Source organism: Oncorhynchus gorbuscha, linkage group LG02 (assembly GCF_021184085.1).
Source record: "Oncorhynchus gorbuscha isolate QuinsamMale2020 ecotype Even-year linkage group LG02, OgorEven_v1.0, whole genome shotgun sequence".
NCBI classification, from domain to species: Eukaryota; Metazoa; Chordata; class Actinopteri; order Salmoniformes; family Salmonidae; genus Oncorhynchus; species Oncorhynchus gorbuscha.
Window position 1 is genome coordinate 74,594,126 of NC_060174.1, and position 25,749 is coordinate 74,619,874.

At 43.5% G+C, this 25,749-nt stretch overlaps 1 protein-coding gene across 5 annotated transcripts in view; it reads right to left on the bottom strand.

The window, feature by feature from the left end:
• The window catches only part of LOC124009508 (glutamate receptor 3), a 119,057-nt gene that overhangs the window by 15,113 nt on the left and 78,195 nt on the right, over nucleotides 1-25,749 (bottom strand). For all 5 annotated transcript variants that reach the window (XR_006834303.1, XM_046321372.1, XM_046321362.1 and 2 more), the window contains exons 6-12: nucleotides 16,753-16,926; nucleotides 16,051-16,218; nucleotides 15,763-15,867; nucleotides 13,768-13,875; nucleotides 11,715-11,921; nucleotides 6,229-6,602; nucleotides 4,417-4,615 (exon numbers count right to left, since the gene is read on the bottom strand). Coding sequence is in view for 4 of the 5 variants with exons in the window: in XM_046321372.1 (XP_046177328.1) it covers nucleotides 4,417-4,615; nucleotides 6,229-6,602; nucleotides 11,715-11,921; nucleotides 13,768-13,875; nucleotides 15,763-15,867; nucleotides 16,051-16,218; nucleotides 16,753-16,926 (1,335 nt within the window). In the remaining variant the exon portion in view is untranslated. The remainder of the gene's footprint in view (nucleotides 1-4,416; nucleotides 4,616-6,228; nucleotides 6,603-11,714; nucleotides 11,922-13,767; nucleotides 13,876-15,762; nucleotides 15,868-16,050; nucleotides 16,219-16,752; nucleotides 16,927-25,749) is intronic.

Here is a 25,749-nt window from a genome sequence, read left to right on the forward strand (position 1 = left end):
GCACGCCCAACCATACACACGCACGCCCAACCATACACACGCACGCCCAACCATACACACGCACGCCCAACCATACACACGCACCCATGCACACACACATTAGCATCTGTAATTCCTCTCTTATCCATATTGATTGTTCATGAAGCACCAGTTCTGATGTGCTCTCCAAAATCACTCTACAGACCCAGCAGGAGCTCTGAGGGGGAAGAGGTTTCCTAAGTTCCTGCTGGCTATTGACTGACTAATTAAGCTTTGGGGATATAATTATCTGGACGTTCAGCTGTTTCTTCTATCAGGTGGTGGCACGCCGACGCAAACATAATGAACACTTTCTCATATTGCTCTGAACCCAGTAAATCCTCATAGAACGTGTCAACCTGTTTAACAGAGGTGGCTGGATACAGAAACCCCAATGTCACTTCATTTCATGCTGAGTTAACTGAATATGAATATATTATAATTGTGACAGAAGTGCAGGGGGAGTGCTGTGGTTCTGGGGAGGTGATCTGGGATGCTAATAGTCTACAGAACCCCTAACGGCCTCAGCTCGTCTTCACTGCTCCTCTGCTCTTCATATTGCAGGGATGAGCTTGACTCCTGATAAACTTGATGATTCCATCATTGGACTGTAATGTCAATTCTAAATAGGGCTGTTGAACACAAGGAGCACCTTGGTGGCACTGTATCCTGTAGAGATGACGGTGTTCTCAGAACAACTGATATGTAAGGGGGTAGGTAGGATCAGATCAGGGGTATTCAATCCATGAGCCAAATATGAGTCAACATGTTAATTATTAAACAAGAGAAGAAAAAAAAACCAATGCTGCAGTGAAAACATGAGTCTCTGATCTGCATATACACCATCTGCTGCTATGTTGGCATCGGCATCCCTCTGCTCACATATATCACCTAATATTCACACATGTCAAGACTGCCATATCGTTCTCATTAGTGACAGTTTCTTTTGCACAAACAGCACACCTATGAATTGCGTGAAGTTGAGCTGCCATGCGCTGACTTGTAATCTTGAACAATGGCGAGTCAGCTTCCCTTACAACTTATTCCCAATAACGCCACCCCAGAGAGCTGGATTTTAGCCCCTTGCATCACACACTCATTTAAAGAGTACAGGGAGAGACCATATGGGAGGTGATAGCGGGGGTGCGGTTGCTCAGCGGTTTTATTCACCAACAGATGTTGAACCCTTATGGGTGTCTAGATCAAGGGCAGATATTTTCCAGTCTGACAAAATCAGTGGAAATCTGCAGTACATTCAGCTCCTATTACTGCTACTTACACCTCCATCATTTTCAGGTCAAAGGAAGATCAACATCTTTTTGAAAAAGGGACCTTTTGTGCAGCAGGGCCCTTAGCCCAGGACTCAGAGAGAGAAGCCATAATACAATGGAGGGGAGGGGACCTGAGGTGTCTCCACTGAAGGTCAGAGGGGAGAGGGCATTAACACAATACAGGTGACATGAATGAATGTGGCCAGAGAATCCAGTATAAGGTCACAGAAGGTGCTTTTAAATGTCAATACTGAAACCCCTGTGAGAGCATGTTTGTTATCACTTAAAACATATCAAGACAAATAATTGTTGATATCATATCAGATGGACTACAGATGGACTATCAAGACACCTGACCTGATCAGACTGATATTATGGATGTTATATATTATAGCATATCCGTTGCGCAGAAGTTGCATGATAATATCTGCTCAATCCATTCTGAAAGATGGATGCATCTAACAGAACATCAATATCAATGCATTTCTGAATAAAATAAAGCTGTCTCTCCCCTTGCATTGTATCATGAACATTTCAGCAGTAGCTGGATATGTGATGAATTCGGGGCCGTGATTGAATCATGCTTGACATCTGCACAATGTCAGTGGGAGGGACCGTTCATGTAAATAATGGTATATGAGTAATAGTTCATGACATGCTTAGCCATGCTGTGTAAACAGAGGGTAATGTCTGGGTAAAGATGTGTGCAGCTCCTCTGCTTGTGTTATTTGGTATCAGCAATCATATGTGGGCTAAAGATCTCTTTTGTTAAAACGCAAATCTATATTCATCTATACTACAACATAAAAAAAGCACATATTGAGTCATTTTTTGGCCTCAGAATCCATTTGCCAAATAAATAAATATTAATGAGCAGATGAGCTGGCTCCCACAGTGAAACACAAACAGCTCCAGCTGTCAGTCCATCTATCAACTCTCCATGTATGTGCTCTGAAGGCTTCACGGCTGTTTGCTCAGGTCCACCCCACTGGCAATTCAATGTAGGGATGAGTTGGCAAATAAATGATTTGCATTCTGTCTGTATGCAGTGTGCCTGAACACATGCAATTCTTGGATGCTCTTCTGGATATAAGACTGCCAAAAGTATTCACATTTATTCTCTGGAAACAACATATGTAACTCAAACAAAAACCTGCAATTTCATTAGATTCATAATTCATTTCTCAGCTTAAATCAGGATCTATAACATGCACACGCCTGCTTTGGAAAGGAGATCTCTGGGCTCAGTTCATTTCTCCGCTTAAATCAGGATCTATAACATGCACACGCCTGCTTTGGAAAGGAGATCTCTGGGCTCAGTTCATTTCTCAGCTTAAATCAGGATCTATAACATGCACACGCCTGCTTTGGAAAGGAGATCTCTGGGCTCAGTTCATTTCTCAGCTTAAATCAGGATCTATAACATGCACACGCCTGCTTTGGAAAGGAGATCTCTGGGCTCAGTTCATTTCTCAGCTTAAATCAGGATCTATAACATGCACACGCCTGCTTTGGAAAGGAGATCTCTGGGCTCAGTTCATTTCTCTCCATGTATCACATACAGGCTGCCGTACCTAAGATGAGTTTTTACATCTTTTTTTAATATAGATTTGTTTGGCTTGGATATCCGAACCAGCAACCTTTCGGTTACTGGCCCAACGCTCCTAACCGCTAGTCTACCTGCTGCCCTAAATGAATAAATAGAGATAAAAATACAAGCACTAAAAATCTATTTGATGTCTGAGTATTATTCTTCTGACAATTTGACAACAAAGGTGAGGGAGCAGTTGGGAGAGCATGTGATGTACTACGGTAAACCCTGAGAGGAGTAAGGGAGAGGAGGTGATGTACTACGGTAAACCCTGAGAGGAGTAAGGGAGAGGAGGTGATGTACTACGGTAAACCCTGAGAGGAGTAAGGGAGAGGAGGTGATGTACTACGGTAAACTCTGAGAGGAGTAAGGGAGAGGAGGTGATGTACTACGGTAAACCCTGAGAGGAGTAAGGGTGAGGAGGTGATGTACTACGGTAAACCCTGAGAGGAGTAAGGGAGAGGAGGTGATGTACTACGCTAAACCCTGAGAGGAGTAAGGGAGAGGAGGTGATGTACTACGGTAAACCCTGAGAGGAGTAAGGGAGAGGAGGTGATGTACTACGGTAAACCCTGAGAGGAGTAAGGGAGAGGAGGTGATGTACTACGGTAAACCCTGAGAGGAGTAAGGGAGAGGAGGTGATGTACTACGGTAAACCCTGAGAGGAGGAAGGGAGAGGAGGTGATGTACTACAGTAAACCCTGAGAGGAGTAAGGAAGAGGAGGTGATGTACTACGGTAAACCCTGAGAGGAGTAAGGGAGAGGAGGTGATGTACTACGGTAAACCCTGAGAGGAGGAAGGGAGAGGAGGTGATGTACTACGGTAAACCCTGAGAGGAGGAAGGGAGAGGAGGGAAAGGGAAGCTGAGCCGTTTGAGGGATGACCTGCCAGTGTGTCATCAGAGCAGATTTCCTTTTGCCTAGTGGCTATATGACTCTAATTAAGCAGCACATCTTTAAAATGTATCTGGAGCCTCTATTAATCAGTCTATCTCTCTCTCTCTCTCTCTCTCTCTCTCTCTCTCTCTCTCTCTCTCTCTCTCTCTCTCTCTCTCTCTCTCTCTCTCTCTCTCTCTCTACTTCTATCTCTCTACTTCTATCTCATAGTTGTAATTAAAAGTCCCCTGGAATGTCTGCTCAGTCGTGACATTTGAAGTTTATGAAGTCCCTACACACCTGTCAATTATCTTCCCAGAAAGACATGGGACAAATCACTAGGCAGTCAACCAGCCTGCCAAACTAATCACATCTGCATTCACATCCAGTGGCTGGCACAAGTGGTTATATTTGTAATGCTTTGTTCCTTCTTTCTCTGGAGAATCATTCACATTCAGTAGTATAGACTCTGATAGCCACCTGCTTTGCTTATTGTAGCATGACTTTCTTAAATACTTATTATCATAGCTACTTCCTTATCTTCTGCCAGGTATCACACAGAATGAAATATCATACCATTCCCTGTGCTCCTTCCTTTGATGTCGTCTTTTTTTTAAACTGTTTTTTTCTAACCCTAAAGAGACATAAGTTGTCACTCACCCTAAAGAACTCCTTAGTGGAGCCTGAGTCTAGGGTCCCGTAGGCAATCTCTGTCTGCTTGGCCAGGTCCTCAGCACTCTCTATGGGAGACACCATCCTCTCCACTGTGAGGAAGGCAGCCAGGTTGGCCGTGTAGGAGGAGATGATGATGAGGGTAAAGAACCACCAAACACCCCCCACGATTCTGCCCGACAGAGACCTGAGAGAGGGAAGGAGGAGGACAGAAGGACGTGAGAGCAGGGTGCTCAATCCTACACACTGACAAAGGGATGGAGGCTGCCATGCCTTTGGAGTCCACTGATTCCTGTTTAGAGTCTGTGTATCTGCAGTCTGGGTATCACACACCACGTATTGACATAAATGCACCGCCTCAGAGCATTGCCACAGAATGATCTTGGATTTATGTCAAATCTCACCCACATACCTCAACGATAATGCTCTTCACACAGAGAAAAACATGGTGTTGCTGTAAGAGATGCTGTACCCGCCTGGTTGCTCTATGATGCTTGCCTGGAGGGCTGTGTTGTGGCTGAATGACACCACACACGAACACAGCAAGCAGAGGTTATTGTGCATCTGCTTCAATGAGGCTGACGATCCCCATTGGCAAGGTAACTACTAACCTTAAGCTTACTGTAGTCTATCATGTAAACTGATACTCCAAGCGGGAGAGTGACATTTACTAAATCGTCTTCATTAAATCCGTGTCATTGACTCTTTGGCATTTTATGGGCTCTTCAAATAGTACCAGACAGAAATGAAATCCTAACTCGCCATAGAATGTTTTGTGGTTTTTTTCTGGTATTATGTTACAAGGATTAAATTGCTTGACTTTTATTTAGAGGGGACGTTCTCCTACTCACATTGGAGGCGACCACTCAGCTTTCAGTACACAGCACACTTTAATTCTTGAGTAATGCTTCAAAACAAAACATTTGTTATCATAGAGAGAGCAAGGTAAAGATAACGGAGAAAGGAATACGAACAATCCATGCGTAAGTGTTGATGTCAGAGGACTGTTACCCACCCTATAGCACTGTAGCCATCACTATTCAGGTGAGACTGATGCTCAGCTCTGATCAACATGGCCTGGAACACTCTCTCACTGATCTTCATTCAGATGGACTAGAATGGCCTGACATCCCAGACAAGATGAGGAGGGACAGCTTGAACAATGACAGTCCCCCGAGAAGGAACAAGGGACACACCACAACAGTGATGATGAGTGAATAGATGGACTGATTGAATGAAAAGAGGAGGGAGAGGATGTGACTTTTTGTCTATTTAAAAAAATAATGAAGTGAGTCATGAGGTGGGGCCCGAAACGAATGCTGTTAAGGTTCTTCATCAGAGTGCAAATGCATCAAAATGTCTTCCACTTTAAATACATTATATGCACCAGGCTGATGACCGTAAAATGGGACATGCAGCAAAAACACGGTAGCCCTCCAAGAGTCATGGGGAATAGGGGAAACTACTCTCGAATGTAATGACCCTGCGCATTTTACAGTCCCCGGCATGGTGGATATAAGTTATTTTATGGATGTGATGCATCACTGCTAGCATGCAGCCTGGAGAGAACAAGTGAAGAATGGTGGTGGTGTGTTTAAAGAGTATGAGGGAGAGATTGCGTGTAGGTGGGATGAGCTGGAGCGCAAAAAAGCCAAGACCAAACCCCAAAATAACATATATGCACCATGGCATTATGGGAGTTGTAGTGATTATGACCATAAAATGCAGAGGGATGGTACAGTATGTAGATGATAGGATGGCTGAGTTTGTGGTGAAGGAACATGAAGTACATTAACCAACCTTGGCGAGATATCGCATCCTTGCTGCATGAAGGCGCCCAGGGAGAACCACAGGCTATTAAAAATCCCAAAGTCGTTTGGTGGGTCTGGAGGGCTCTGGGGGTCTTTGGCCTCGTCGTTTTCGTCCAGATGCCACTCATAGGGGCTGAAGCGGCTGACCAGGAAGAGCACCACGCTCACGCCGATATAGGCAAACACTATACACATCCAGATCTCATAGGCCAGCGGGTCCAGGAAGGAGAACACGCCCGGCTTTGACTTTTGAGGCTTCTTTATCATAATGGAGATCCCCAGGCTCATAAAAGGCTTAGAGAAGTCTATCACCTCCTCTCGTACCAATGTTATAGTTAGAGGAGCCACTGCTATATCGGCTCTCTGGAAACATGGGAACAGGAGGAGGAGGAGTTAGTGGGTCAAAACAGAGCACAGGCACATCACATCAAACTGCCTGTATTATCAAAGCCTGACTTTGACATTTTTTAAAATAAAATGCCAATAAAAATTCCTTGATCAAAATCTAGTCATCAGGCATTTAAAAAAATAAATCTCATTATGGCTATAACGTATTTATAATGAAACCAATGAGTAGAGATGAATGGTAAAATGAAATGGTGGATTAGAATGCACGCAATATCAGATATGTTTAAGAAGAAAGTGAGACACGCCAGTTTAAAATGGGCCAATCTCAGTTAACGTTAGTATTGGCTAATGTCTCTGCCTTAATCCAAAAGAGCCCATTACTCCGTCAGATCCATCAATGAAGTAGAAGGTATGGAAACAGGAGATTGAAGAGCTTATGCAAACAGCCCTATGATATTTGAATCAGCCTGGAAAAATCAACTCCTTTATCAGATTGTCTTCAAAGCCTCCTATCCTTATTAGTGAATATCTCAGCTAGGTAATAAATGTTCCCAGTGATAGCGTCTCAGTTCCCAGAGTCACAGCTGGACCGGCCTTGTCTTATAAATATATAAATGCCATACAAGGGCTGGGATTATTTTAGTGAGGGTTTGGCATAATTCCTGTGAAAAACATAGCTCCCAGCCACTCCTTGTCTCAATATATCACTGGCTTATTTGCATGTGAATGGCTAATTAATGGTCTGGAGGCTGTATTGTTGATACAGAGAGGTGTCTCAGAGCTAATTAATGGTCTAGAGGATGTATTGTTGATGCAGAGAGGTGTCTCAGAGCTAATTAATGGTCTAGAGGATGTATTGTTGATGCAGAGAGGTGTCTCAGGGATAATTAATGGTCTAGAGGATGTATTGTTGATACAGAGAGGTGTCTCAGAGCTAATTAATGGTCTAGAGGATGTATTGTTGATGCAGAGAGGTGTCTCAAGGATAATTAATGGTCTAGAGGATGTATTGTTGATACAGAGAGGTGTCTCAGAGCTAATTAATGGTCTAGAGGATGTATTGTTGATACAGAGAGGTGTCTCAGAGCTAATTAATGGTCTAGAGGATGTATTGTTGATGCAGAGAGGTGTCTCAAGGATAATTAATGGTCTAGAGGATGTATTGTTGATACAGAGAGGTGTCTCAGAGCTAATTAATGGTCTAGAGGATGTATTGTTGATGCAGAGAGGTGTCTCATGGATAATTAATGGTCTAGAGGATGTATTGTTGATACAGAGAGGTGTCTCAGAGCTAATTAATGGTCTAGAGGATGTATTGTTGATGCAGAGAGGTGTCTCAGGGATAATTAATGGTCTAGAGGATGTATTGTTGATACAGAGAGGTGTCTCAGAGCTAATTAATGGTCTAGAGGATGTATTGTTGATGCAGAGAGGTGTCTCGTGGATAATTAATGGTCTAGGGGATGTATTGTTGATGCAGAGAGGTGTAACCAGAGCTAATTAATGGTCTAGAGGATGTATTGTTGATGCAGAGAGGTGTCTCAGGGATAATTAATGGTCTAGAAGATGTATTGTTGATGCAGAGAGGTGTCTCAGGGATAATTAATGGTCTAGAGGATGTATTGTTGACGCAGAGAGGTGTCTCAGGGATAATTAATGGTCTAGAGGATGTATTGTTGATGCAGAGAGGTGTCTCAGGGATAATTCATTGTCTAGAGGATGTATTGTTGATACAGAGAGGTGTCTCAGAGCTAATTAATGGTCTAGAGGATGTATTGTTGATGCAGAGAGGTGTCTCAGGGATAATTAATGGTCTAGAGGATGTATTGTTGATACAGAGAGGTGTCTCAGAGCTAATTAATGGTCTAGAGGATGTATTGTTGATGCAGAGAGGTGTCTCGTGGATAATTAATGGTCTAGGGGATGTATTGTTGATGCAGAGAGGTGTAACCAGAGCTAATTAATGGTCTAGAGGATGTATTGTTGATGCAGAGAGGTGTCTCAGGGATAATTAATGGTCTAGAGGATGTATTGTTGATGCATAGAGGTGTCTCAGGGATAATTAATGGTCTAGAGGATGTATTGTTGATGCAGAGAGGTGTCTCATAGGTAATTAATGGTCTAGAAGATGTATTGTTGATGCAGATAGGTGTCTCAGGGATAATTAATGGTCTAGAGGATGTATTGTTGATGCAGAGAGGTGTCTCAGGGATAATTAATGGTCTAGAGGATGTATTGTTGATGCAGAGAGGTGTCTCATGGGTAATTAATGGTCTAGAAGATGTATTGTTGATACAGAGAGATGTCTCAGGGATAATTAATGGTCTAGAGGATGTATTGTTGATACAGAGAGGTGTCTCAGGGATAATTAATGGTCTAGAGGATGTATTGTTGATGCAGAGAGGTGTAACCAGAGCTAATTAATGGTCTAGAGGATGTATTATTGATACAGAGAGGTGTCTCAGGGATAATTAATGGTCTAGAGGATGTATTGTTGATGCAGAGAGGTGTCTCAGGGATAATTAATGGTCTAGAGGATGTATTGTTGATACAGAGAGGTGTCTCAGAGCTAATTAATGGTCTAGAGGATGTATTGTTGATGCAGAGAGGTGTCTCGTGGATAATTAATGGTCTAGGGGATGTATTGTTGATGCAGAGAGGTGTAACCAGAGCTAATTAATGGTCTAGAGGATGTATTGTTGATGCAGAGAGGTGTCTCAGGGATAATTAATGGTCTAGAAGATGTATTGTTGATGCAGAGAGGTGTCTCAGGGATAATTAATGGTCTAGAGGATGTATTGTTGATGCAGAGAGGTGTCTCATGGATAATTAATGGTCTAGGGGATGTATTGTTGATACAGAGAGGTGTCTCATAGCTAATTAATGGTCTAGAGGATGTATTGTTGATGCAGAGAGGTGTCTCAGGGATAATTAATGGTCTAGAGGATGTATTGTTGATACAGAGAGGTGTCTCAGAGCTAATTAATGGTCTAGAGGATGTATTGTTGATGCAGAGAGGTGTCTCAGGGATAATTAATGGTCTAGAAGATGTATTGTTGATGCAGAGAGGTGTCTCAGGGATAATTAATGGTCTAGAGGATGTATTGTTGATGCAGAGAGGTGTCTCAGGGATAATTAATGGTCTAGAGGATGTATTGTTGATGCAGAGAGGTGTCTCAGGGATAATTCATTGTCTAGAGGATGTATTGTTGATACAGAGAGGTGTCTCAGAGCTAATTAATGGTCTAGAGGATGTATTGTTGATGCAGAGTGGTGTCTCAGGGATAATTAATGGTCTAGAGGATGTATTGTTGATACAGAGAGATGTCTCAGAGCTAATTAATGGTCTAGAGGATGTATTGTTGATGCAGAGAGGTGTCTCGTGGATAATTAATGTTCTAGGGGATGTATTGTTGATGCAGAGAGGTGTAACCAGAGCTAATTAATGGTCTAGAGGATGTATTGTTGATGCAGAGTGGTGTCTCAGGGATAATTAATGGTCTAGGGGATGTATTGTTGATGCAGAGAGGTGTCTCAGGGATAATTAATGGTCTAGAGGATGTCTTGTTGATGCAGAGAGGTGTCTCAGGGATAATTAATGGTCTAGATGATGTATTGTTGATGCAGAGAGGTGTCTCCTGGGTAATTAATGGTCTAGAGGATGTATTGTTGATGCAGAGAGGTGTTTCAGGGCTTGTACAATGCCTGTCAATTATAACAGGGGATCACCTCTCTCTTTCAGCTCTCTGAAGAGGCAGGGCTGTCATTTATAACAGGGGATCACCTCTCTCTTTCAGCTCTCTGAAGAGGCAGGGCTGTCATTTATAACAGGGGATCACCTCTCTCTTTCAGCTCTCTGAAGAGGCAGGGCTGTCATTTATAACAGGGGATCACCTCTCTCTTTCAGCTCTCTGAAGAGGCAGGGCTGTCATTTGGCAGAATGGTTGGTAAAATGGTTGGTCCCTTCATGTCATCGGTGCCTTAATGTCAACTGTCCTTAATGCCATCTGTCCCTTAATGCGGAGTCAATCACCACCTTCCGGAGACACCTGAAACCCCACCTCTTTAAGGAATACCTAGGATAGGATAAGTAATCCTTCTCACCCCCCCCCCCTTTAAGATTTAGATGCACTATTGTAAAGTGACTGTTCCACTGGATGTCATAAGGTGAATGCACCAATTTGTAAGTCGCTCTGGATAAGAGCGTCTGCTAAATGACTTAAATGTAATGTAAATGTAATGTCATCTGTCCCTTAATTCCATCTGTCCTTCATGGCATCTGTCCATTCATGTCATATGTCCCTTCATGTCATTGGTCCCTTAAAGTCATCTGTCCCTTAATGTCATCTGTTCCTAAATGTCATCTGTTCCTTAATGTCATCTGTCCCTTAATGTCATCTGTCCCTTAATGTCATATGTCCCTTAATGTCATCTGTTCCTAAATGTCATCTGTCCCTTAATGTCATCTGTTCCTAAATGTCATCTGTCCCTTAATGTCATCTGTCCCTTAATGTCATCTGTTCCTAAATGTCATCTGTTCCTTAATGTCATCTGTCCCTTAATGTCATCTGTCCCTTAATGTCATCTGTTCCTTAATGTCATCTGTCCCTTAATGAAACATTAACCAGTTGGGGTTTTATGAAAGAAGAAAATGGGCTCATACTTACATGTAGTGAGTGGTTCATAACATACAGTAATCAATCTTTCAATTAAGATCTGATTTATGGAGATACATATGGAGAAAAGCACACACCCAGTCAGTAGAGGATTGCGGGCCAGATCTGGTTGCTGGGTGGCACATATGGATCAGTGCTGCCACCGCAACAGTAAAAGGCCAGATCTGGTCCGAATGTGGGAGATGCGACCAGGGCGAGGGCAGGCACACTTTGCTTATGAGCCAGCTCTAGCTTGTGATATGTGACCCTAACAAGAACCCGTAGTTGCTGGGCCACTTTTGAATAAATGTGGGCCACATTCACCCTGCTGGGCAAGGTCTGTCCTTAGCATGCAGAAGATCTGATTTAGGTGTGTAAACCAGATCTGGCCCACATACCTCAAGCCAGAGCTGGCCAAGCCCCCGTCCCTGTGATGGTGACAGTGCTTCAGTACGTCCAGACTGTCACTTACCCCATATACCAGTTCACCCACCATCCCGTTCCACGTCTTGGTCTCTGGATCCCTTGCACCATACTTCCCGTCAGCAACTACTGACAGTTTGTATCTTATCCCCACATGTTTTGCAATTTCAGCAGCTAAATCGACACAGTAGCCTTCATATCTGTCATTCCCCTCCAGCGACAAGTAGTTTCGCTTGTACATCACATAAGGAGACTCCTGTTAATTAAACATAATGTTGAGTTTATAGCATGCACACATTCCATTCACAGAGGCCAGTCCTCTTTAACCTACATGCATACATGCATGGATGACATACACACACACACACTCACGCACACATGCACGCACGCACGCACACACACACAGACATACATAGACAGACACAGTGCACACAGACAGGAAATACAAACAGAACAGCATGGACAAGAAGCGCCACATGGAGATGGTCACACTGCATGTGACCATGTGGGGTGTTGACTCGATCCACAGCCAAATGCAGCCAGATAGAGGCGGGGCCCGGCAGGGCCAGTGGGGACAGTAAGGCCTGTGACTGACAGGCTTTAAGGGGGAAGGAGTGGGGCTGGTTCTCTCAGCAGGATTCCTCATGCTAAACCCAGCTATACTCTAAGGAGGTAGGGGCCGGGTGGAGGGTGCATACGCTTTGCATCAGCTTACTAGGACAGGGGAAGGTTGAACGGGGATTGGGAGACTTTCCAGTTCATCAAGTAAATGGCAGTGATTGACGAGGGATTAAAGTACTGGTAGTTCTTATTGCAACACCATCAACCACATGCCATCGATGAATGTGCTGGGAGGCTGCATCCTCCAACTAATCAAACCAACTCCTGAGCTTATCTTCCATACAGAATACACTGGGAGGAGTTAAAACACGTGCTTGGCTCGTCAAACACTGAGGTGTGGTTGGTTTTCTTTTAGGCTTGGCTCCAAAATCATGTGCCAGGAACGTAAGGGACGCCAGTGGGTAAAACAATGGTCAATTTCTTTCTTTCTGTGCTGAATGTTTCTTTTCAAATCTCTGTGTTATTTGGGCTGGGCTTCCAAAAGTCAAACACAGCTAATTCTGAAGCAAAATGAGATGACCACTGTCAATCTACAATGTCAACAGACTAACGCATGATCACTATATGAATGGTGTAACGATATTGCTCTCAAAACATTACAATGGTCCTACCAGTTCCCTGTGTCTATCAGAAGTAACCTTACTAGTTATGAGTATGATCATGACATGCTTACATCTAGATGATATTGCCTGACTTTCGTATTCTGAATTTGCCTAAGATGAGGACATAATAGGCAGAGTCAGAAAGAAGGCCATCATTTTAAATGTAAGATAAGGCTAACCTTATTTTACATTTAAACAGGACCAATGTCTTACTTACTAACCGTATTTACACCCATCATCCTTTTTTATTCATCTCTCTGCTCGAACAAAAAAATACCTGATCTATAATATCTCTAACTATCCCTGACCTTTGCCCCTTAATACCTCTAGATATTGGAGGAAGCCACAGAGGTTATACTTCACAGAACAGAACTCGTAATGGTTGATCCAAAAACAGATTTGAACAAGGGGATGAACAAACCAAAGCTTTTTATGTCCTCCTCAAATTGGCAGTTATTTTGCATCTCCAGAGAGAAACAATTTATCATTGCAGGTAGTTTTGTTGTATCTATCCCCGTCATCATTGACCATTTACTTAATGAGTAAGAAACAGGTTTTTACTTACGTACGTATGCACTGAATGTGTATTAGATGAAGTATATAGGCTCTAACTAGTTTCATTACCAAAGCCGTTATTGTGATGTCACTGCTACAACAGGCCACCGTAATATGGAAAATCAAAATGCTTTATCACCCACACGGATACAGTTGAAACACTCTTTGTGAATCGACTGTTTCAACATGTAGTGAGTGGATGGAAAGCAACTCAAAAGAAAATAGTTCTACCCTCCCAGGACAGAATGTAACAATGGACACATTGACCTTGAGTGGCAGAATTTTTTAGAGGTGGAACATTTAAAATCTGCTTGGAAAGTGTACCATAATAGTAGTGACCACAATCGTTCGGTTTTCCACAGAAGAGGACTCGTTGGTGACCTGCGCATCCACAATAAATACATATTTTTCGTATTCATTCCAGTACCCGGTCTGAAAGTGACAGAAACATCATAGTTATTACAAGAAACAGCCGTTTAAAAGACATTTGTCAGTAAAGCAGTTGGCAGGTGAGCAAGGTGAGCAAGGTGAGCAGGGTGAGCATGTCTGATGAGAGTCTTGGCCTGACGGGGGTATCTGATGATGTGTGAGGTAAAAAGCCCTGTGCTGGTGCTGTGCTTGGAGATGAAGCTCTAACCTCTGCTACAGATACAGTGGGGGAACAGAGCATTCAACTCTCAGCTAATCTCCCTCTCAGCACCTTCACTGTCACTGGTCCATTACACAACCATACCATTAGTGCCCATCAAATCCCACTGGGCAAAACTGGTTGAATCAATGTTGTTTCCATGTCATTTCAATCCCAAAAAATGGATGTGATGAAGTTGAATCAATGTGGAAAACTCATTGGATTGGCAAAAAGTTATCAACGTAAAGGGCATTTCGTCATTTTTTTCACCTAACTTTAAACCTACATCCAATGAGATGGTGAAATGTTTCGTTGGTTTCACGTTGAATTCACATTAGTTGACAACTAATGAGACAATAAATGTGTCTTATTCAGCTATAAGTAATTTCAGTTGCAATTTACAAAGTGAGGGCTTCTGCTCATGTCTAAACATTAAGCGCATGAAGAGCTGCTACTAAAAATCTGACATCTGCGAACCTATTCAATAACTGCTGAGATTTACAAAATGCCTATTCCATTTCTTCTAGCTATCTGTTCTCTTGTTCTTTTTACTTTGTTTCTTTACCGTTCTGTTGTATTCTGTTCTTTTCTCTGTTCTGTTCCTCTCCTACTGTTCTATTCCACAGTGCTCACTCAGCTTTCCCTGCAGATTGCCTCACAGTGTGTGTTGCAGTGGGCCAGATGAGTTGAGCTATGTGGACAGTGTGGGGGCACCTGCTTTCAGTGCCAGAGTTCAGAGCCAAAGAGCAACCATGGCGACAGCGTCAGAATCCTAGGCCAGTATGTGTGGGGGGTAGTGGCTAATATAATATCACTACTCCTGTCAGCCTTGGCCGTATGCCCTCTCTGGCCCCCTTTGCCCCAGGTATGACGAAGCATAAAGGGAGCATGCAGGGCGAGGCCGGCCCCCAGTGTCCGGAGCTAAATCAATAGTGTAGGATCCACTACAGGTGAAAGCTGTTAGGTAATCCAGTAAAACAGTCAGCTCTGCCCTGGTCCCTGTTCAGAGCTGTGTGAAGATCACTGTCTACATGGAGGGAATCTGGTTACATGCACACTTATGTTATGGAGTCATGCTAATGTTTAACTACTTAAATATTTCATGTGTAATTATTTGAAAGTCATATTTTCAGTCCATATAACTGAGCTAGTTTAATGTGTACTCTCAGTTATAAAGAAAGAAAGAAAGAAAGAAAGAAAGAAAGAAAGAAAGAAAGAAAGAAAGAAAGAAAGAAAGAAAGAAAGAAAGAAAGAAAGAAAGAAAGAAAGAAAGAAAGAGTACTGGTATTACTAAAACTGCATACTGTGTACTAATCCTACTACATACTGTTCAGTAAAATTGAAACAACAAATATCAACATTCTAGGTTTATCCATACTGAGAATGCATCCTCTAATGTGCAGTTGTGTTCATTTCCACCATTCATTCATTTTGGTTTAGCACATCACCATATCTGATTATCAGCTGTTGTTAAACACTTCTTCTCTTCCTTAAGTGTGCAGCAAATTCTACTAGATGAAAAGCCGAAATGAGTGTGACTTCCTGGCATTTAAAGCACACCCAATTTTCACATACCATAAAACTTTCACCTACCCCAAATTCCTACCATTTAGAAAGCAAGTATGGGTATTGGGGAACATTTTATTATTCATTGTAATCTGCATGTTGAGCCACTGCAGTTTTCTACTTACCTTCTTGGGGCCCCCTAGTTTCATCTCATACACATCGACGCTGTAGTTGGCTCTCCGACCGAACGAGTCAAACTGGATATTCCCCGTCATACCTTGTACCTGGACCTGCCACGCACACCATGACACAAGGAACCGTAACAACCTTCACACAACAACCACTTTGTGAAGGTTTGCTAGAAGAATTCAACTAAATAAGTAAAGGATAGTCAAGATAGTCAAAATATCCTACTATATTTGAATGACATGGTAACAGGGGTACACCTGGGTATCTGCGAAGATCCCTCCTACCATTTTGAGTGCTCTCTCTATGTCAATGCCTTGGCTCCAAGGTACGGCTGGGTTGGCCAGGCAGTCCCCAGCGCTCCCCCTTCGGGACACATCCACCCTCTGCCTCCGCAGGTACCGGAAGGCCTCTGCCAGGACCAGGACGGCGTCATGGGTCAGCGCTGACGTGTACTGAAACCACCACAGCAGATCATGACATTATAGGAGCAGCAGGCTACTTGCTGGTTTGTGTAATGAGCCCACTAACAAATAAAGTACAATGTGAAAAGGGAATAAATGGTAAAAATGAGTCTATCAATGATGAAGTAGGTACAGCAGTAGCTGAACAGCCCACTGTTACTCTGCCTCAAGGTTTGTTTCATTCAGCAGTAATTGGTGATTGGCAGTCTGTTGCTGCCTGATATGCCAAAGCCAGTTCATACCGTTGTACTTTCAAACAGAAAACCATTTTTCCTCTTTGATTTTACTATTGCCTCACTGACACTTTATCAGGTTAATTTTGACAAAAGGTTTTAAGTAGAATAGTACAGCCTTCCTTTTGACAAGTGAGTGAAAATGTTCTGTCTTTGATACTGCTAAAAAACCACAGATATATGAACAGCTAGGCAGAGAGAAAGGAACAGAAGTAGATATGGGCAGAGAGAAGGACGTGTCGTGCTGTAAATAAAACTTACACACAACATTGACAGCTGTGTGGTACTGTACCTTCAGTGGAGTCCCCTTAGCCTCAGGAAACTCCCTCTCGTCCAGGCGTTCCCAGCGCTGGAGGAATTGTATAACTATTGGGTTCTCTGGGTTGATGATCTGGAAGCCTGTTATATTGGCTCCTCCAGCAAACACCTTGTCCAGGGTCATGTTAGCGAAGCCCTGCAGTGAAACCAGAGGTACCCAACAACATGCAGGCATCAAACAACCTGTCCTTAACAACATGCAGGCATCAAACAATCTGTCCTTAACAACATGGAGGCATCAAACAATCTGTCCTTAACAACATGGAGGCATCAAACAATCTGTCCCCAACAACATGGAGGCATCAAACAATCTGTCCTGAACAACATGGAGGCATCAAACAATCTGTCCCCAACAACATGGAGGCATCAAACAATCTGTCCCCAACAACATGCAGGCATCAAACAATCTGTCCTTAACAACATGGAGGCATCAAACAATCTGTCCCCAACAACATGCAGGCATCAAACAATCTGTCCCCAACAACATGGAGGCATCAAACAATCTGTCCCCAACAACATGCAGGCATCAAACAATCTGTCCTTAACAACATGGAGGCATCAAACAATCTGTCCTTAACAACATGGAGGCATCAAACAATCTGTCCCCAACAACATGCAGGCATCAAACAATCTGTCCCCAACAACATGGAGGCATCAAACAATCTGTCCCCAACAACATGCAGGCATCAAACAATCTGTCCTTAACAACATGGAGGCATCAAACAATCTGTCCTTAACAACATGGAGGCATCAAACAATCTGTCCTTAACAACATGCAGGCATCAAACAATCTGTCCTTAACAACATGCAGGCATCAAACAATCTGTCCTTAACAACATGGAGGCATCAAACAATCTGTCCTTAACAACATGGAGGCATCAAACAATCTGTCCTTAACAACATGCAGGCATCAAACAATCTGTCCTTAACAACATGGAGGCATCAAACAATCTGTCCTTAACAACATGCAGGCATCAAACAATCTGTCCCCAATAACATGGAGGCATCAAACAATCTGTCCTTAACAACATGCAGGCATCAAACAATCTGTCCGTAACAACATGCAGGCATCAAACAATCTGTCCTTAACAACATGCAGGCATCAAACAATCTGTCCTTAACAACATGCAGGCATCAAACAATCTGTCCCCAACAACATGGAGGCATCAAACAATCTGTCCCCAACAACATGGAGGCATCAAACAATCTGTCCCCAACAACATGGAGGCATCAAACAACCTGTCCCCAACAACATGGAGGCATCAAACAATCTGTCCCCAACAACATGGAGGCATCAAACAACCTGTCCCCAACAACATGGAGGCATCAAACAATCTGTCCCCAACAACATGGAGGCATCAAACAATCTGTCCCCAACAACATGCAGGCATCAAACAATCTGTCCCCAACAACATGGAGGCATCAAACAACCTGTCCCCAACAACATGGAGGCATCAAACAATCTGTCCCCAACAACATGGAGGCATCAAACAATCTGTCCCCAACAACATGGAGGCATCAAACAATCTGTCCCCAACAACATGCAGGCATCAAACAATCTGTCCTTAACAACATGGAGGCATCAAACAATCTGTCCTTAACAACATGGAGGCATCAAACAATCTGTCCCCAACAACATGCAGGCATCAAACAATCTGTCCCCAACAACATGGAGGCATCAAACAATCTGTCCCCAACAACATGCAGGCATCAAACAATCTGTCCTTAACAACATGGAGGCATCAAACAATCTGTCCTTAACAACATGGAGGCATCAAACAATCTGTCCTTAACAACATGCAGGCATCAAACAATCTGTCCTTAACAACATGGAGGCATCAAACAATCTGTCCTTAACAACATGCAGGCATCAAACAATCTGTCCCCAATAACATGGAGGCATCAAACAATCTGTCCTTAACAACATGCAGGCATCAAACAATCTGTCCGTAACAACATGCAGGCATCAAACAATCTGTCCTTAACAACATGCAGGCATCAAACAATCTGTCCTTAACAACATGCAGGCATCAAACAATCTGTCCCCAACAACATGGAGGCATCAAACAATCTGTCCCCAACAACATGGAGGCATCAAACAATCTGTCCCCAACAACATGGAGGCATCAAACAACCTGTCCCCAACAACATGGAGGCATCAAACAATCTGTCCCCAACAACATGGAGGCATCAAACAACCTGTCCCCAACAACATGGAGGCATCAAACAATCTGTCCCCAACAACATGGAGGCATCAAACAATCTGTCCCCAACAACATGCAGGCATCAAACAATCTGTCCCCAACAACATGGAGGCATCAAACAACCTGTCCCCAACAACATGGAGGCATCAAACAATCTGTCCCCAACAACATGGAGGCATCAAACAATCTGTCCCCAACAACATGGAGGCATCAAACAATCTGTCCCCAACAACATGGAGGCATCAAACAATCTGTCCTTAACAACATGGAGGCATCAAACAATCTGTCCTTAACAACATGGAGGCATCAAACAATCTGTCCCCAACAACATGGAGGCATCAAACAATCTGTCCCCAACAACATGGAGGCATCAAACAATCTGTCCCCAACAACATGCAGGCATCAAACAATCTGTCCTTAACAACATGGAGGCATCAAACAATCTGTCCTTAACAACATGGAGGCATCAAACAATCTGTCCTTAACAACATGCAGGCATCAAACAATCTGTCCTTAACAACATGGAGGCATCAAACAATCTGTCCTTAACAACATGGAGGCATCAAACAATCTGTCCCCAACAACATGGAGGCATCAAACAATCTGTCCTTAACAACATGCAGGCATCAAACAATCTGTCCTTAACAACATGCAGGCATCAAACAATCTGTCCTTAACAACATGCAGGCATCAAACAATCTGTCCTTAACAACATGCAGGCATCAAACAATCTGTCCCCAACAACATGGAGGCATCAAACAATCTGTCCCCAACAACATGGAGGCATCAAACAATCTGTCCCCAACAACATGGAGGCATCAAACAATCTGTCCCCAACAACATGGAGGCATCAAACAATCTGTCCCCAACAACATGGAGGCATCAAACAATCTGTCCCCAACAACATGGAGGCATCAAACAATCTGTCCCCAACAACATGGAGGCATCAAACAATCTGTCCCCAACAACATGCAGGCATCAAACAATCTGTCCCCAACAACATGGAGGCATCAAACAACTGTCCCCAACAACATGGAGGCATCAAACAATCTGTCCCCAACAACATGGAGGCATCAAACAATCTGTCCCCAACAACATGGAGGCATCAAACAATCTGTCCCCAACAACATGGAGGCATCAAACAACCTGTCCCCAACAACATGGAGGCATCAAACAATCTGTCCCCAACAACATGCAGGCATCAAACAATCTGTCCCCAACAACATGGAGGCATCAAACAATCTGTCCCCAACAACATGGAGGCATCAAACAATCTGTCCCCAACAACATGGAGGCATCAAACAACCTGTCCCCAACAACATGGAGGCATCAAACAATCTGTCCCCAACAACATGGAGGCATCAAACAATCTGTCCCCAACAACATGGAGGCATCAAACAATCTGTCCCCAACAACATGGAGGCATCAAACAATCTGTCCCCAACAACATGCAGGCATCAAACAATCTGTCCCCAACAACATGGAGGCATCAAACAACCTGTCCCCAACAACATGGAGGCATCAAACAATCTGTCCCCAACAACATGGAGGCATCAAACAATCTGTCCCCAACAACATGGAGGCATCAAACAATCTGTCCCCAACAACATGCAGGCATCAAACAATCTGTCCTTAACAACATGGAGGCATCAAACAATCTGTCCTTAACAACATGGAGGCATCAAACAATCTGTCCCCAACAACATGCAGGCATCAAACAATCTGTCCCCAACAACATGGAGGCATCAAACAATCTGTCCCCAACAACATGCAGGCATCAAACAATCTGTCCTTAACAACATGGAGGCATCAAACAATCTGTCCTTAACAACATGGAGGCATCAAACAATCTGTCCTTAACAACATGCAGGCATCAAACAATCTGTCCTTAACAACATGGAGGCATCAAACAATCTGTCCTTAACAACATGCAGGCATCAAACAATCTGTCCCCAACAACATGGAACAACATGAGGCATCAAACAATCTGTCCTTAACAACATGGAGGCATCAAACAATCTGTCCTTAACAACATGCAGGCATCAAACAATCTGTCCTTAACAACATGGAGGCATCAAACAATCTGTCCCCAACAACATGGAGGCATCAAACAATCTGTCCCCAACAACATGGAGGCATCAAACAATCTGTCCCCAACAACATGGAGGCATCAAACAATCTGTCCCCAACAACATGGAGGCATCAAACAACCTGTCCCCAACAACATGGAGGCATCAAACAATCTGTCCCCAACAACATGGAGGCATCAAACAACCTGTCCCCAACAACATGGAGGCATCAAACAATCTGTCCCCAACAACATGGAGGCATCAAACAATCTGTCCCCAACAACATGCAGGCATCAAACAATCTGTCCCCAACAACATGGAGGCATCAAACAACCTGTCCCCAACAACATGGAGGCATCAAACAATCTGTCCCCAACAACATGGAGGCATCAAACAATCTGTCCCCAACAACATGGAGGCATCAAACAATCTGTCCCCAACAACATGCAGGCATCAAACAATCTGTCCTTAACAACATGGAGGCATCAAACAATCTGTCCTTAACAACATGGAGGCATCAAACAATCTGTCCCCAACAACATGCAGGCATCAAACAATCTGTCCCCAACAACATGGAGGCATCAAACAATCTGTCCCCAACAACATGCAGGCATCAAACAATCTGTCCTTAACAACATGGAGGCATCAAACAATCTGTCCTTAACAACATGGAGGCATCAAACAATCTGTCCTTAACAACATGCAGGCATCAAACAATCTGTCCTTAACAACATGGAGGCATCAAACAATCTGTCCTTAACAACATGCAGGCATCAAACAATCTGTCCCCAACAACATGGAGGCATCAAACAATCTGTCCTTAACAACATGCAGGCATCAAACAATCTGTCCCCAACAACATGGAGGCATCAAACAATCTGTCCTTAACAACATGCAGGCATCAAACAATCTGTCCTTAACAACATGCAGGCATCAAACAATCTGTCCAATCTGTCAACAACATGGAGGCATCAAACAATCTGTCCCCAACAACATGGAGGCATCAAACAATCTGTCCCCAACAACATGGAGGCATCAAACAATCTGTCCCCAACAACATGGAGGCATCAAACAATCTGTCCCCAACAACATGGAGGCATCAAACAATCTGTCCCCAACAACATGGAGGCATCAAACAATCTGTCCCCAACAACATGGAGGCATCAAACAATCTGTCCCCAACAACATGCAGGCATCAAACAATCTGTCCCCAACAACATGGAGGCATCAAACAACAACAACATGGAGGCATCAAACAATCTGTCCCCAACAACATGGAGGCATCAAACAATCTGTCCCCAACAACATGCAGGCATCAAACAATCTGTCCCCAACAACATGGAGGCATCAAACAATCTGTCCCCAACAACATGGAGGCATCAAACAATCTGTCCCCAACAACATGCAGGCATCAAACAATCTGTCCCCAACAACATGGAGGCATCAAACAATCTGTCCCCAACAACATGGAGGCATCAAACAATCTGGCAGGCATCAAACAATCTGTCCCCAACAACATGGAGGCATCAAACAATCTGTCCCCAACAACATGGAGGCATCAAACAATCTGTCCTTAACAACATGGAGGCATCAAACAATCTGTCCTTAACAACATGGAGGCATCAAACAATCTGTCCCCAACAACATGGAGGCATCAAACAATCTGTCCCCAACAACATGGAGGCATCAAACAATCTGTCCCCAACAACATGCAGGCATCAAACAATCTGTCCCCAACAACATGCAGGCATCAAACAATCTGTCCCCAACAACATGGAGGCATCAAACAATCTGTCCTTAACAACATGGAGGCATCAAACAATCTGTCCTTAACAACATGGAGGCATCAAACAATCTGTCCCCAACAACATGGAGGCATCAAACAATCTGTCCCCAACAACATGCAGGCATCAAACAATCTGTCCCAACATGGAATCAACATGGAGGCATCAAACAATCTGTCCTTAACAACATGGAGGCATCAAACAATCTGTCCTTAACAACATGGAGGCATCAAACAATCTGTCCCCAACAACATGGAGGCATCAAACAATCTGTCCTTAACAACATGGAGGCATCAAACAATCTGTCCTTAACAACATGGAGGCATCAAACAATCTGTCCTTAACAACATGGAGGCATCAAACAATCTGTCCTTAACAACATGGAGGCATCAAACAATCTGTCCTTAACAACATGGAGGCATCAAACAATCTGTCCCCAACAACATGGAGGCATCAAACAATCTGTCCTTAACAACATGGAGGCATCAAACAATCTGTCCTTAACAACATGGAGGCATCAAACAATCTGTCCTTAACAACATGGAGGCATCAAACAATCTGTCCCCAACAACATGGAGGCATCAAACAATCTGTCCCCAACAACATGGAGGCATCAAACAATCTGTCCTTAACAACATGCAGGCATCAAACAACCTGTCCCCAACAACATGGAGGCATCAAACAATGTCCCCAAACAACAACAACATGGAGGCATCAAACAATCTGTCCTTAACAACATGCAGGCATCAAACAATCTGTCCCCAACAACATGGAGGCATCAAACAATCTGTCCTTAACAACATGGAGGCATCAAACAATCTGTCCCCAACAACATGCAGGCATCAAACAACCTGTCCCCAACAACATGCAGGCATCAAACAATCTGTCCCCAACAACATGGAGGCATCAAACAATCTGTCCCATCAAACAATCTGTCCAATCCAACAACAACATGGAGGCATCAAACAATCTGTCCCCAACAACATGGAGGCATCAAACAATCTGTCCCCAACAACATGCAGGCATCAAACAATCTGTCCCCAACAACATGGAGGCATCAAACAATCTGTCCTTAACAACATGCAGGCATCAAACAATCTGTCCCCAACAACATGGAGGCATCAAACAATCTGTCCCCAACAACATGCAGGCATCAAACAATCTGTCCCCAACAACATGGAGGCATCAAACAATCCAGGCATCAAACAATCTGTCCCCAACAACATGGAGGCATCAAACAATCTGTCCCCAACAACATGGAGGCATCAAACAATCTGTCCCCAACAACATGGAGGCATCAAACAATCTGTCCTTAACAACATGGAGGCATCAAACAATGTCCTTAACAACATGCAGGCATCAAACAATCTGTCCCCAACAACATGGAGGCATCAAACAATCTGTCCTTAACAACATGGAGGCATCAAACAATCTGTCCCAACAACAAAACATGGAGGCATCAAACAATCTGTCCCCAACAACATGGAGGCATCAAACAACAACTGTCCAATCTGTCAACAACATGGAGGCATCAAACAATCTGTCCCCAAACAACATGGAGGCATCAAACAATCTGTCCCCAACAACATGGAGGCATCAAACAATCTGTCCCCAACAACATGGAGGCATCAAACAACCTGTCCTTAACAACATGGAGGCATCAAACAATCTGTCCTTAACAACATGGAGGCATCAAACAATCTGTCCTTAACAACATGGAGGCATCAAACAATCTGTCCTTAACAACATGGAGGCATCAAACAATCTGTCCCCAAACATGGAGGCATCAAACAATCTGTCCCCAATCAACATGTCCTTAACAACATGGAGGCATCAAACAATCTGTCCTTAACAACATGGAGGCATCAAACAATCTGTCCTTAACAACATGGAGGCATCAAACAATCTGTCTGTCAAACAATCTTAACAACATGCAGGCATCAAACAATCTGTCCTTAACAACATGGAGGCATCAAACAATCTGTCCTTAACAACATGGAGGCATCAAACAATCTGGAGGCATCAAACAATCCCAACATGGAGGCATCAAACAATCTGTCCCAACATGGAGGCATCAAACAATGTCCTTAACAACATGGAGGCATCAAACAATCTGTCCCCAACAACATGGAGGCATCAAACAATCTGTCCTTAACAACATGCAGGCATCAAACAATCTGTCCTTAACAACATGCAGGCATCAAACAATCTGTCCCCAACAACATGGAGGCATCAAACAATCTGTCCCCAACAACATGGAGGCATCAAACAATCTGTCCTTAACAACATGGCATCAAACAATCTGTCCCCAACAACATGGAGGCATCAAACAATCTGTCCCCAACAACATGGAGGCATCAAACAACCTGTCCCCAACAACATGGAGGCATCAAACAATCTGTCCTGGAGGCATCAAACAACATGGCATCAAACAATCTGTCCCCAACAACATGCATCAAACAATCTGTCCCCAACAACATGGAGGCATCAAACAACCTGTCCTTAACAACATGGAGGCATCAAACAATCTGTCCCCAACAACATGGAGGCATCAAACAACCTGTCCCCAACAACATGGAGGCATCAAACAATCTGTCCCCAACAACATGGAGGCATCAAACAATCTGTCCCCAACAACATGGAGGCATCAAACAATCTGTCCCCAACAACATGGAGGCATCAAACAATCTGTCCCCAACAACATGGAGGCATCAAACAATCTGTCAAACAATCTGTCCTTAACAACATGGAGGCATCAAACAATCTGTCCTTAACAACATGGAGGCATCAAACAATCTGTCCCCAACAACATGCAGGCATCAAACAATCTGTCATCAAACAATCTGTCCCCAACAACATGCAGGCATCAAACAATGTCCTTAACAACATGGAGGCATCAAACAATCTGTCCTTA